Genomic DNA, 13,528 nt, shown 5'->3' with positions numbered 1-13,528 from the left:
GCCGGGGGGTGCAGGGGGCTGAGGGGGACACACACACGTGGGAGTGGGACACTGCTGGGGGGGGGGGGCTATGGCCATGGGCCCCCCACACTTCACCGGCCCCACGGAGCAGCTCCTGCCAGCCCCCATCCAACACAAACCCCGGGGCTGAGCCCCGGATCCAACATTAATATTTGAAGAGGCTAATTACAACGCACGTGCGAGGAATGCTAATTGGCGGGGGGGGGGAGCTGCCTTTTCTCCCGGGCTCTCAGAAACGCCTCCCCCCAGCCCACGGTGCAGAGCTGTTCGTGAGGCTCCGAGAGAGTGGGCTAATTAGCTCGTCAATTAGTGGGGGGTGCCTTGATAAGGGGGAAGTTGGGTGAGGAGAAGGGGAAGAGCCCCAGGGTGGGTCAGCCCTTCCCAGGGGTGTGTGGGCCTCTATCCCCAGGGTGGGGGTCCTGGGGGCCGCCCCCGCCAGCCCCACGCAGCAGGGCCCACGGCCCCTGTACAAATTACCGCGCTGGAAGCTGATGAGGCACCTGGCTCTGACACGTCAGGTTTATTAGCGGGTGGTGGCTGGGGTACAGGGGGGAAGGGGGCTGGGGGCAGCGCAGCCAGGCCAGGCCAGTCCCCTCCCTGCAGCGTGGGGCCAGGTGAGCCCCCCCGTGTCTGCCTTGCAGCACGTGGTGCCTCCTCCAACAGGAAAACAGCGGGGGATTTGGATCTGAGCCCCACAGGGCCGGAGAGGAGGTGGTAGCGGGTCCTCCTGTGGCAAAAGAGGGGTGCTGAGCTCCTGCCGTCCCCCTGCTCCCTGCAGGGACACAGGGCAGGATGGCCCCAAGGTCCCTTTACAGCCACAGGAGGGTCGGTGAGTGAGGTACCCGTGCCCAGGCACAGCCAGGGTGGGGCTGAGGGCAGCGGGCACCATCAGAATGGAGAAACCACAGTCCCGGCTGGCCCTGCTGCTTCCCAACACGTTACAGGTGCAGGGCTGGGACACATCCTGCTCTGGGGCTGGCTGGACGCTGGGTTTGGGCACAGCCAGCCTGGGACAGCAGCGGGGCTTGCCACTGGCCGCAACGCAGCAGCGATACCCTTGTCTGAGGAAGCTGCTGTCTCGACCGGTTTGCTCCGCTGGTGGTGCGAGCCAGCGAGGGTGCTGGGGCCTCGTCCCTCTTGGGGGATGGACGCGCGCCCCGGGCCGGGCAGGTGAAGATGCCGGGACTCCAGATGGGCTGGAAACCCCGCCGGCTGCAACGCCAGCTCCGCATGGGGCTCTGGAGAGCAGCTGCCGTCAGCTGGGAGGGGGGAACAACCCGCGGTCCCTGCTCTGGGCTGGCTCGGTCGCTCATCAGTCACTCGCGCCGTCCTCGCTGTCCGAATACGCCCCCAACAAGCCGAGAGAGGACGTGGTGCCCGTTGCTGTGGGAAACGAGCCTGGAAGTGGAGCGAGAGAGAGCACACGCACCATCAGGTAGGGCCCTCCCCGCTGCCAGCAAACCCCGCCGGCTCGGCGCAACCAGCCGCGTGGAAACACAAGCCAGCCTCGCCGTTCCGGCTGCTCGCGGCTGGAGACAAGGCAGCCGGAGCCTGAGTCCGAGCGGTGCCTCGTCCCCCAGCCTGAAGGTGAAATTGGGTGGACAAGGAGACCCCGCTCCCCCTCGGCCGGAGCCTCCTGCTTCCGCCTCGTGGTAAGGGGAGGAAGCAGCGAGGTTAGCCCGAGGTCTGCAAAACCCCTCTTCTCCCTCCACAACCCCCTGGGAGATTTCAGCCGCTGGGAAGGAAGAGCGGAGCCAGCTGCGAGCGAGAGGCAGCGTCGCAGGCAGGGAGCCCCGCGCCAGCTCGGAGCTGAGCCCTTGAAAGCCGGGCAGCTCCTCCAGCGTGATTTGGCTGAACAGACCCCGCCAGCAGCCAGGAGCAGGTGGCTGGGGAAAGCACAGCAAAAACGGGCAACTACCAGAGGTGTCCTTCCTCGGGATCCCCGGAGGGCAGAGGGACTTACTAAGCCAAAGGCTTTAGGACCAACCAGCCCAGAATCTATCGATTCATCGGCTCCTTCCCCAAATCCACAGGTCCTCTGGCTTCCTGGGGTGGTGAACAATGAGGCGCTGGAAAGCCTCTCTGCTTGTTTCCACCCCTGCTTTAAAGGTTCCAAACTCCGACAGTTTGGCAGGTTTTGTAATCAGGCCCCAAACCAAAGCAATTTTCTTGCTTTTCCATTCCTATCTCTCTGTTGTGACGCTTCCCAGCATCGTATCAGTGCAGAGACGCTGTTTTGAAGCTTCTGGCCCTGACAGTCTAACTCCAAGGCCCTGGCTTAGCGCCAAGGGCCAGGAAGGAACCTCTCCTCTATCAGGACGTGTCCTGGAAACAGGGACAAGCCCCTGTTCTTACGCCATCACAGCCCCATCTGTCCTGCAACAAGGCCTTGCCCCGAAAGCATTCAGACTCCGAAGACGGAGCTAAACGTCGCTTGGGTGCTGCCAGACCTAAACACCACTTGGGTGCTGCCAGGCCCCTCCCTGATGGCCCGGCTCAGGTCACCCTGTCCCCACGTGAGCGGTTACCGGTGTCGGCCGTGGCGCCTCGGTTCTCTGTCCCATTAGTCAGGGCAGGACCCGGCTTCTGCTTCCTCACTGTGACCAGCCCGGCTAACTGGGGCTTGGTGTTCAATTTGCCCACGCTCCGTTCCCAGCTCTCGGTCTTCAGCTTCTTATTCTGGGGCTGAGGGTCCTGCAGAGCAGAGCAGGGGTGTTAGGGTGCTCTGGCCTCGGCACGAAGGCAGAGGGATGGGGGGAAAAAGGGGAGTGGTAAAAACAGCAGCACAAAGCAGGAGAGACGCGAGGACAGCTGCTCGGAGCAGCCAAGGGGGGTATTCTCCCTCTGCAGAGACTGGCACAAGCTAGACGAACAACAGGGATGTGGATCTAAACGGCCACGAAACAGTACTTGGAGACAAACGCCCCGCTGCCCGTGACAGTTGAACCCAGCCTTGCGCAGCCGTGGGCTGGCCCTGGGACGCTGGGGAGCCAGCTGCGTGCTGCACAACCTCTGCCAGCCAGGACCGCGTGCCTGCAGGTGGTCCGGCCTCTCAATCACGCTCCCCCGAGCATGAGGATTAGTGCCGGGCCAGGGAACATCGCTCAGATTAACCCCGGCCCAGCTCAGAGACACGACAGCTTTGATTCATCCAACCGGACAGAGGTTCCCCGCAGACACGGATCGACATCGGAGAGCAGCGGTGCAGGGGCCTGTCTGTGGGGATAATCCCTCCCTTGCAAGCCGGGCACTGAAAGCTCTTTTGTTCTGCACGTCTCCAACGCGGACAAAACAGAACCAAAGGAGAGGCTGTCCCAGGCAGCCGTTTCATTGCTGTAATTTTCAGAGCGCTGAAATCGTGCCTGAAGTACAACCCGGGCATAGGCGAGCCTGTCTTTTCCAAGCTGAAAGGGAAGCTGTGTCCTGAGCGAGGACGGGGGCAGCTCCCTCCCAGCCTTCGTCAGCAAACGCGGTCTAAAATCACCAACTGATCCCCGTCTCCTTTCAGCCCAGTGCACACGGACACAGGCTTTCTAAGCTGCTCATGCGTGACAGGCGTTAGGGCTCCAGCATCGCGGGGACAGAAGAGACAACAGGCATCCCAGGACAGCGGATTTGGTCTGGGGGAAGAGGTGCGGTGGGTGGAAGAGGCTCTGCCCCCACTCACCTCCTGCAAGATATCCGTAGGTTTAATTTTCGCCACAGGCTTCGTACGTGATTTTGCAGGTTCTTCGTCGGAGTCAGAGTCTACCAGCAGCCGCCGGTTCTGGGCCTGCTCCAGCATAGCTCTGCAAGGAGAGGGGCCGCGCACAGAGGGTTGGGGCTGGCTCTGTTCCACCGCCATGCCGGGCGGTGCCGGCCGTGCACCGCGCCTGGAATTCAGCAGCAGTGCAACGCGATCCACCTTCTCAGGTGCTTTTTAAGAAGTCATGTTCAAGCAGTGCCCGAAGGTTGGTAACGTTGAGATCTGCAGCCTCAGCCAGGTGCAGAAACTCTCTGTGCAGGCGAGGACATTTCTCGGGGGAGTCAGGCCCCTGCCGCAGCCTAGATCTCCCCACCAGATGGGCCAGTGACACCAAAACCCCTCCACCCCCCTAAACCCTTTGTCACAACAAACTGTCCCCGATCTCCTCCCAGCCCGCTCAGGACGACATCCCACCCGTACAACTCCTGCGAACTCAGGCCCCTCAGGCAGGGCCCCCTCGGGGTGCTGAGGAAAGGGCGAGACGCAGCCTTGCCTGGCCGGGTCCAGCGTGACCCATTTCACACGCCCACTCACTTCATCTCTTCCTCATCCTCCTCTTGCTCCTTGCGCTTCTGCTGCTCCTCGTACTCCTTGTACTGCTTCAGCATCGCCTCAAAGTCTACGTTTGCCTGGCGCTGGTTGAGTTCCTTCAGCTCCTGCAGGTTCTCCAGAACCTCCATCTCCAGCTTGGAGTCCTTGGTTCGGTTCTCCAGGACCTGGGTGACCAGAGGGAAGTCGGGGTTATGTGAGGTAGCAGAGCCTGCCGGCAATCTCCAACGCCGCCCCCTCCCCGCCCAGTACAGGACAGGAAGCACTAAGAGGATCATCTTCCTCATCATCATCATTTTTGGGTCTTAATAGGACAGGAAAAACTGGGGCAAGATGCAGCCTGTCCCAAGTTCCAGCACAGGAGGAAACCTCCTGAGGCCAGAGCACCTTGAGAACTACACTGATGGCTACGATGTCTCCTGCTTTGCTGGGGAACGCTGGCCAGGGCAGGAGAGGTTTGACTTCTGCAGAGAAGAGCACATTCCCGTACCTTCATGGGATTGTTGAGCTCTTCCTCTTCCCTCTCCTTCTGCATTCTTTTCTCCTCTTCCTCCAAGAGCTTCTCAGCTTGGAAGTTGCGAGTTGCACCGTGCTCCATGGTGTAGTCTGTGTTCTCGGGATCTGTCTAAGGAAGAAACAAGACACCAAAGTTGTTGTACTGGGGCAATTCTGCTCCAGTCATCCTGTGGCTGCTTCCAGAGCTGCATGCAAATGTTTCCCAATTAGAGCAGACAATCACCCACGGCCTTTTGTTCTGCTCCAGCTGATGTGCTGCAGCTCATGGATGGGCGAGATATTTCAGAGCTAAAAACTGGCCATGAAAAGGGAAGACACACCAAAAAGCACGTGCCCAGACTAGATCTTTGCCCATGGGGCCAGCACCCAGTCATGTCCACAGGCTGCACAGCCTCCCCAGAAAGCGAGAGCGCAGAAAATACAGGACATATTTCACCTTGAAAGTGATCTCTGCCAGGCAACGCGTGCACTTGATGTAGAAGCGGAAGATGGGAAGTCCCAGGTACACCTCATTCTGAACAGTCTCCTTACGGGCATTAAACTTCTTGCCTTTATAGATGTATTCACCACAGGTCTTGCATCTAGAAAAGGAGAAAGAAAAGTCTGTAGCACATCCAAAAAAGGGAACAAACTATTCCCAAGCACACGCCTCTCTTGTACAGCCGCTTCCTTCTGCCCGGTAGAGCCCCTCTTACCGCATGTTGAAGGGGGCCATGAGCCGCACCACATACTGTCGGTCCTTTGGGAGTTTGAGCTTTGGGATCTTAGCAGGATCGAAGTCCGGCGGGTAGTATTTCTACGGAGACAGAAGAGAGACGTGTGCGTGCTGGGCGCAGAGTCACCCCGAGCAGCGTGAGCCGAGGCAGGCAGGCTCCCAGCTGCCACATCGGCCTAAGGGAACAGCTCCACACAGCAGGAACCAGCGTGCCCCCACCAACCAGGCGTGGTCCCGAGTGCCAAACACCCGCCGCACCACTCCCCGCCAGAGCCGGGCAGTGGGATTTGTGTCCGTCCGTCTGCCCTCGGCCCCAGCCCCTCACCCCTTCCATGATTTTACAGCCTAACTCTCTTGCCCCTGCCAGTCCCCCCAAGTGCAGCCGAGACCCCCAGCCTGGGGATCCCCACCCCAACCGCCCCCTCCCAGCCTGAGAGTTCCCTCAGGGACCCCTCTCCACCTCAGGGACCCCTCTCCACCTCAGGAACCCCCAGCCGACCGGCCTGGGGACCAACCTCAGCGATCAGGGAACCCCTCCCAGGACCAGCCCGGCCTGCGGACCCCCACAGACCTCCCCCTTCAACTGGGGGATCCCCCCCCCCCCAACTCACGTTCAACACCTTCCGCTCCGACATGGCTGCGGCCTCCCTGAGCCACCGGTGCTACCCAGCAGCTGTCCCCCGCACCACTCGCCACTTCCGGAAAACAGCCCCGCCCTCCTCTACCGCTTATTGGTGCGACGAGCCGCCGCTCAGCGGTTTCTCGTCTGTTAACTGGCTAGCTCTGCTGTCTGTCAATGAGCTCCGCCCACCGCCCCTGTGCACCGACAAGAGTCCGCCGGTGCGCCGCGGCCCGAGAAGAGGTTCCGCCGGCTCTGCCCGGGGCTCCGGGCGGTCCCGGGGGGCGGCGGTGCCCCGGCTGGGGCTGGGGGGGGGCTCTGGAAGTCCCCGGGACAGTGCGGGGGCTGCGGGGAGCTGGAGCTCGGCCTCCTCAGAGCGAAACGGGGCGTGGGCTCCCGGCTGCAGATGTTCATCGCACGGGTAACGGGCTAAAAAAAGTCATTTTTATCTAAGAAATATTCCCCCAGCTGCAGGATTCTACCTTTATTCTGTGAGGCGTCTTCTGGTCAGTTAATTAATGAAACTAATTGTCTCCAATGCAGATATATTAGCGCTTTTGGGGTGGCGGGTAGGCTCAGTGGGAGAGCGTTCTGGTGAACGATCAGCTCCTCTTTCTGTTTTCTTGCTCCTGTGTGTTTTGGTGTTTCTTGCTTAAAACTGAGGACACAGAGTCCTTCCCTTACGGTCTATTGGTTTGTTTGTAGCGGACGGTTTCTTACCCAGGGGTTATAGTTTATGACCATATTTTGTTAAAAAATGAGCCGTGAGCTGTGAAAATTTCCTGCAGGGCTCTGCTCTAGAGGTCGGGAAGTACAGGTGAGCGAAATCGTGGTTTTTTCCTCTCAAATAGCAGTGCTGAATCCTGTCCCTGAAGGAAAACATGGGGAGGGCTGTCAGCTCCTTCGTTTCCTGCCGGAGCAGGAGCTGACCCTTCCCTCCCGTGATCCGGCGAAACGGGGGTGCTTGTGGCACTGACAGACTCACTCCTGGCTGGCGTGTGTACGTGTTAATTAATAATCAGTTGGTTTATTCTTTCAACTCACGTCCTTGTCCCTTTGCACTCACCTCGAGGCGGTGCCCCAGGGTCCCCGGGGTGCCCCAAGGCTCCCTGGCTGCAGGGACAGCCCCGGGGCCGCTGGCAGGGCCAGGGTCCCCTGCGCACCTCCGGGAGGTGGGGGGTGACGGTGGGGCCCGGGCGGGAGGAACAGCCTCTCCCCGCTGACACCGGGAGACACAGTCAGGCCCGTCGGCTGTTCTTCCCTGCAGGGGCAGGTAGTGCTGGGACACCACGGGGCTCTGCCCGTCCTGCCGGGAGGACTCGTCTGTGCCATGGACTTCCCTTGTTCTTCCCGTCTCCTCCCCTGCCCTCCCAAGGGCCCTGTCGGTTTTCCAAGACGCCTTTTCCCCCCCATCCCTCTCGGTGCCTCCCCATGCCCACTGCAGTGCCTGCCACCCTCCAGCACCCCTCAGAATCCTACTCCATGTCCCAGAACAGTCTTTTTTTCCTCCCTACCTCACCCAGGATGCCTCCACACCCTCCTCCCAGCATCCCCAAACCTCCCTGCACCCCCGTGACATCCTTCACGTCCCGCTGGCAGGCTCTCCTCCTGCCCCAGAGCTGTGTGTGCACTCAGCCCCCTCTGGGACCCCTTTTCTGGCCTTTGAGCCGCCCCCCAGCACCTCTGTAGTTGTCTGGAGGTACAAGGTCAAGTTTGGGATCGCAGAACAGGAGACTGCACTGTGAAGACAGAAAGGGGCCATCTGGGAACTCTCATCCTCTGGTCTCAGTGCAAGGTGCTGAAATTTATGGGGATAAAATGTGGACTCAGCGAGGGCGATGGTTTGAGTGAAGGTGCGTGTGTGTGTGAAGTGATCCGTAGGGCAAGAGCTTTAATCCTCCCAGTCTCTCAGCAGCAGCGTGCTGCTTTGTAATCCTGATAATCATTACGCGTAGTAGTAAGATCACCTGAGTTACCTCAGGGTCTTCCATGGTGGTGCAGCCTCACCGGCTGCGCACATTTCCATCACCCCACACTTAAACCTCACCCCCCCCCCCCCCGCAAACCGGGCTGGACCCGACCGAGGAAGAGCCGGACTGACAGGCCCTGAGGGAGCAACAGCCGCAGCTGGACCCTCCCTACCTCCTCGGCAGGGCAGGTGCGGCTCCTTCAGGCCCCGCCATCCCCTCAGGCCCCGCCGTCCCCTCAGGCCCCGCCATCCCCTCAGGCCCCACGGTCCCCTCAGGCCCCACGGTCCCCTCAGGCCCCACGGTCCCCTCAGGCCCCGCCATCCCCTCAGGCCCCACGGTCCCCTCAGGCCCCGCCATCCCCTCAGGCTCCGGGTGCGGCCGCAGCGGCCGGGCCCAGCGCGGGAAGCGGGCCGCCTCAGTGCGCATGCGCAGCGCCGCCAGGGCCCGTTGCGGCCCGCCCCCCGTCCCGGCATGCCTCGCGCGCAGCCAGCGGGGCGGGCTCTCCTCACACAAAGGCGCAGCGCTGGGAAAATGGCGGCCACAGCGGCGGTAGCGGCGGCGACGGAAAACGCCGGCGGCAAAATGGAGGAGCCGGCGGCGGCCGCGGCGACGGCAGCGGCTCCGCCACCACCTAACGGGGCAGGCGGTGCTGGGGATGCGCCCACCAAGAGGTAGGGTGGTCGCTGTAGGGCCGCGTTACCGCCTGGGCCTGCCGCGCCGCATGCGGCCTCCCCACCGCCGCGGGCCTGGCCTGAGCCGGGCTGAGGGACGAGGGGGGGGGGGGACGACCCGAGGCCGCTGCCGCGCAGGGGAGGCTGCCGGCGGGGCCGCTGCCGGGGCTAGGGCCGCTGCCGGGGCTAGGGCCGCTGTTCGCTTCCAGGCGCGGCCTGGCAGCCCGGGTGGGGCCTACCCGCTGCGGCGCGGAGGCTGGCGGGTGTGAGGCCGCCCCGGGAAGGCGCGTCCTGGGGCTCCCGCCGTCCGAGGTCGGAGTGGGGAAGGAGCCGGGCTCTCGTCCTGGCGCTTTGTGCAGCGCCCAGGCCCCGGTGTACGGTAGCCGGGGGCGGGGGGGGTGTCTTTGCGTGTGCTGCTTAGGAAATGTTTCTGCTGGGCCTTAGCGGCCGACTTAAAGCCTCCCCTAGAGGTATGGTAGGGCCGGCGGGTTTCGATCTTCTAAGTTAATTACTTTTTGTTGTATCAATGGCAGTTTTTAATAGTTTGGCTGTTCTCGGGCAGTCATCTCTCATGCTGCTGCAACATCTGGAGCAAAGTGTGCTTCTGGTGGAGGGTGTCCCTGCCCGCAGCAGGGGGGTTGGAATTAGATGATCTTTAAGGCCCCTTCCAACCCAAACCATTCTATGATTCTGTTTCATGGTTGATGATTTATCTGTGGAGTGGGTTAGGAACACGAGAGTCAAATGCCTCGAGAACGAGAGAGGGTTTGAAGGTGATCCTGACACAGAGTAAGGGTTGTGTGTCTGATGTCAACAGAACGTTACAAAAACTTTAAAAATCTACAGACTTTACAATTCTTAGTCTGTAAATATGGGCATCGTAAGCAGAAAGTTTGAGCTGCTTGTCACTTCCCCATGTTAATGCTAACCTCATTTTGGAAAACTTCATAATTAGCAGGTTTTTTTTAATGCCAGATCTGTGGAACGAAGCCTATGGTTTCTTTAGCTAATTTTTGGCCCCAGGCTTTAAATGCTGTGGAGATAAGAATCAGCATTTTGAACCTGATGCTCTGTGAGTAATGATTTGGACTCGAGGCCAGATTTGTTTCTCTGTTGTTCCTGAGGTGTGTTACATAGCTGTGTGTCAGTTGGGCTGCCGGTTGCTGCAGGCCGTTACGCCCAGGCATGTTGCATATCTGTAGCCTGACCCAGAGCTGACAGGTCTCACTAAGGCCAGCTCGATGGTCTGTAGTTGATTGGAGATACTATGGGTATGGTGAGGAGATGGAGGTGTGTCTCAAAAAAAACAAACAAAAAAACCCCCGAAAAACCCAAACTGCTGTCATCTGCCTCTGCTGCCTGACTCTGTGGATTGTGTTTCACATGACCAGGAAGATAGTTGGCTTTCCAAGTGTCGCTTTTTGGGGAAAAATGCTCATATAAATTTTTTTTCCAACACAAAATAGTTAAACTGTGCTTACGGCAACTGAAAAAAATACTGACATATGCAAACCTCTCTGTTGTCTTTGTGCCAGACTGAAACAGGCATGCTTGTTCGGGAGCGGAGGTAGTCCTGATAACGGAGGGTGGGCATCCTGGTGCCACCATGGCACATGGTACAGTGACACGTAATGTGTTAGCCAAGGCTAGGGAAGGCTCTTCCCATCGTCTTCTCTCCTCCTCATGCCGGGTGGTTGGTACGTAGAGGATGTTCATGTCTTAGATTCTCTTTACACCTCAAAGCTTGCTCTTGGCGACTGTAGCGGAGCCTGCAGGTCTAGGTAATGTGTAATGACTAATTTGTCTTATATGAGGAGACAATTTATTCCTCGAAGTAAAAGTTGTCCGCTTTGTTCTGAATTTTGTTTTTCCTGGCCCCTGTCATATATGGAGTCTCTCCAGAGAACTTATCTTTTTATCTAGGTGCAATTCTACATGTAATATCAAGCTCCATGTCGCAAAACTAACATATCTACTGTGATAGTAAGTAGTTCCAACCCCGCCCCGTCTACTGTGGGGGTTGGAACTAGATGATCTTTAAGGTCCCTTCCAACCCAAACTATTCTATGATTCTATAATGCCAACGTTCGTGTGAATGTATTTTCAATGTCCTGGGGGAAAGGGGATCTGCCTGTACTGGATTTTGAATATTAGTGCACTTGTTGGTCTATTCTGGTGCACTTGTTGGGTCTAGGTGGCATGTTTAAGAAATCTTGCAGAGAAATGTGCATATTAAATAGTTTCTTTGGAGGAAATAAGAGCTTCCCTTTCAGTTCCTCCTTCTACGCACATCGCAAACAGGAGAATGTTTCTTTAGTCTTGATGAAATGTTTAAATTCTGTAACTCAAGGGAAAAAAATCAGAGTAGATGAAATATCTTCTGAAAGTAATTACTGAAGTGCACTATTTTCTGTAGAGCTTGCATTAGCCTTGGTGTAAATGGATCACAGTTACTCGGAGTGGTTCCTTATTGGGATGGGCAAAGCTGCTGTGTTAATTTTATCTTGCCTGCTCTTAACTTAGGGATACTCACAGGCAGGCATGGTGTATTTTGGGGGGTGGTGGGGCTCGTTCTTTCCTGCTGTGTAGAACTCCCTTAAAAGAAGCCCTGAACGCTGAGTTGTTTTCATTCTTGGTAACCACATCTTCTAAGCGATCTCTGTGAACCCGTGCCTGCCTGTTCTTGTCTTTCGGTGTGTGAAACCCTTGGAGGTGGTATCTGAAATCCTGCAAAAGGAAAACAAAAAAACAAAACAAACCAACCCAACAACTTTGCAGCTGAGGTACTTTGCTTGATGTTTCTTTTGACCTGGCTGGGTTTTCTTACACTGAATATAAGGAATATGTTCTAAGTTAATGCTTGTCTTTAGTGGCAGGTCTGTGGCTTGTCTGAATTCTTTACGGGTCTATCAAAAGCTTGAGGTGTTTTTAGGCTGACTTAGGAGTCTTAAATGCAGGATTGCAAAAAAAATGTCTGCATCATTACACATTACTTGAAGCATGTTATACAGCAGTTCAACCCAGGGGGAACGTAAATAGTTCCAGTTTGAGGAATAACCATAAAAAATTGGGTGTAGCTTTTAACACAAGCACTAAGTTTGTGTTATTTCTTCAACCAAACAGAAGTTAAGGAGTTGAAAGGATTGTCCTATTTTTAATCTATTTTGGGGTTTTTAATTACTTCATTACTCAGAAGCTTTAAAAAAGTTCAGTGAGGGAAAGTCTAAAAAAATTTAACTTTTTAGTGAAATAAATATTGTACATAACTAAATAATGCTTTTTTTAAATGGACCTCTTTTCCAGTATATTACTTGCGTGCAGAACCTATGTCTCTTGACCCAAAGTGATACATGATGGCAATGCTTAGAGCCAAATTCTGTTTGCAGTTATGGCTTTATCCATAAAATACAATATTTTTGTGTCTTTGCTTGTAACATATTCTTGGGGCTAATAAAAGTGTAGGCTGTTATGTAATAAAAATAGGGAACCCACTCAAATAAACTACATAGACATCTACATACTTCTTTTTTTTTTTTTTTTTTTAAATTTCCCTGCAGGCTGTTGTATCTGTTCAGTGATTGAAGTGGTTCTAAAGGAACGGACAGTGTTGATGCAGAAGTGTGTGCACATCAGAGCCAGGATTTCTGACAGGGCTTGGAATTGTAGGGCTACATAAGTCTTAAGTTGAGCGAAAGCTCAGTGTATACACAATAAGTTTTAGAAACTTTACCAGCTTTTTTTGACTAATGTGTTCTCATGAATTGTTTCTAAAGATGCATTTCTGAATCTTCGCAACCAGCATAAAGTGAACAAGGAGGTCAATTGGATTAGTTAAGGAAATCATGTCAGGCAGAGGCTGAAGCATTTAATTCTCCTGTTTTTTGTTAAATACTGTTATTCAGTGGCATTTGCGTCCTTTTAAGACCTGATGGTCATCTAGGTTTGGCTGAGAAATAGTCTTCACTTCTAATTTTTAATTTTTGACCTGTTAGAGATGGTGTTCTGAAATAGTTAAAAGAACTATTCAATATGTTTGTTGGAATGTGCAGAGGCTTTGAATTTGGGTCGTCCAAAAATTGTATTAATTGGACGAGAAAAAAAGTGTTGTTAGGTAAGAATCATTGACCTGAGTGTTTAGTTAGCTACAGGATTATTTTGTTAAAATTCTTCTGGTGTAAGACTACAAATGTGGTGGGTCAATGCATTATTTGACTTAAAGGTGTTTAAGTAGTGTAGTGTGCTAAGGAGAAAATAAATAGGGCGGATGTCTGGTCTGGAGCATCACAAGGAGATGGAGTGAGGCTTGGTCGGCTTTAAAGAGATTCAGCTTATGAAATCGAAAACTTTTGTTACATTGGATAAAGGTGGGAGAAAATAGCGGGTCTTTGACATAAGTTGTCTGCTATTAGGAAATCTTTGTTAACAAGTTATGTTCCAAGAGGTGGTATGACATTGATCAAATGCCAGAGTAGTTAATGTGTGTGATTATCTTTCTTTGCTTGCAGTGAAGGTGAACGACCAAGCCAAAATGAAAAAAGAAAAGAGAAAAGTGTCAAAAGAGGAGGAAATCGCTTTGAGCCATACGCTAATCCTGCTAAAAGATACCGAGCTTTTATTACAAATATTCCGTTTGATGTGAAGTGGCAGTCTCTGAAAGACCTGGTCAAAGAGAAAGGTAATGTACAACTCAGGTGGCCAAGTGATGTCTGTCATCTTACTTGT

At 55.2% G+C, this 13,528-nt stretch overlaps 2 protein-coding genes and 1 long non-coding RNA gene across 4 annotated transcripts in view; 1 reads left to right on the top strand and 2 right to left on the bottom strand.

The window, feature by feature from the left end:
- Positions 1-523: 523 nt before the first annotated feature.
- YJU2 (YJU2 splicing factor homolog) lies at positions 524-6,291 on the bottom strand. The gene is made up of 8 exons (XM_075776605.1): positions 6,158-6,291; positions 5,527-5,627; positions 5,268-5,412; positions 4,806-4,940; positions 4,301-4,482; positions 3,689-3,809; positions 2,550-2,715; positions 524-1,419 (listed from the first exon to the last, which is right to left on the bottom strand). The coding sequence occupies exons 1-8, from the start codon at positions 6,179-6,181 to the stop codon at positions 1,334-1,336; spliced, it is 960 nt and encodes a 319-aa protein (XP_075632720.1). The 5' UTR covers positions 6,182-6,291; the 3' UTR covers positions 524-1,333.
- Positions 6,292-6,898: 607 nt separating this feature from the next.
- On the bottom strand, positions 6,899-8,376 carry LOC142605281 (uncharacterized). The gene is made up of 3 exons (XR_012838990.1): positions 8,308-8,376; positions 7,847-7,963; positions 6,899-7,034 (listed from the first exon to the last, which is right to left on the bottom strand). It is a non-coding gene; the product is annotated as an uncharacterized LOC142605281 (long non-coding RNA).
- A 195-nt stretch (positions 8,377-8,571) lies between these two features.
- Positions 8,572-13,528, top strand: part of HNRNPM (heterogeneous nuclear ribonucleoprotein M) — a 28,484-nt gene continuing 23,527 nt past the window's right edge. The window contains exons 1-2 of one of the 2 annotated variants that reach the window (XM_075736238.1): positions 8,572-8,806; positions 13,312-13,481. The gene's annotated coding sequence lies outside the window, so the exon portion shown is untranslated. The remainder of the gene's footprint in view (positions 8,807-13,311; positions 13,482-13,528) is intronic. The other variant, XM_075736235.1, reaches the window with a different exon arrangement.

Source organism: Balearica regulorum, chromosome 26 (genome assembly GCF_011004875.1).
Source record: "Balearica regulorum gibbericeps isolate bBalReg1 chromosome 26, bBalReg1.pri, whole genome shotgun sequence".
Taxonomy (NCBI): domain Eukaryota; kingdom Metazoa; phylum Chordata; class Aves; order Gruiformes; family Gruidae; genus Balearica; species Balearica regulorum.
This window is presented reverse-complemented; position numbering and strand designations above follow the sequence as displayed.

Excerpts from the sequence above, each read along its gene's own strand:
- YJU2 (XM_075776605.1), bottom strand. The coding sequence starts at position 6,181 with ATGTCGGAGCGGAAGGTGTTGAAC. Across the intron at positions 2,716-3,688 it reads CTACGGATATCTTGCAGGAG|GACCCTCAGCCCCAGAATAA; the intron begins GTGAGTGGGGGC and ends TCTGCTCTGCAG. Across the intron at positions 1,420-2,549 it reads AGGCGCCACGGCCGACACCG|GCTCGTTTCCCACAGCAACG; the intron begins GTAACCGCTCAC and ends CTCCACTTCCAG.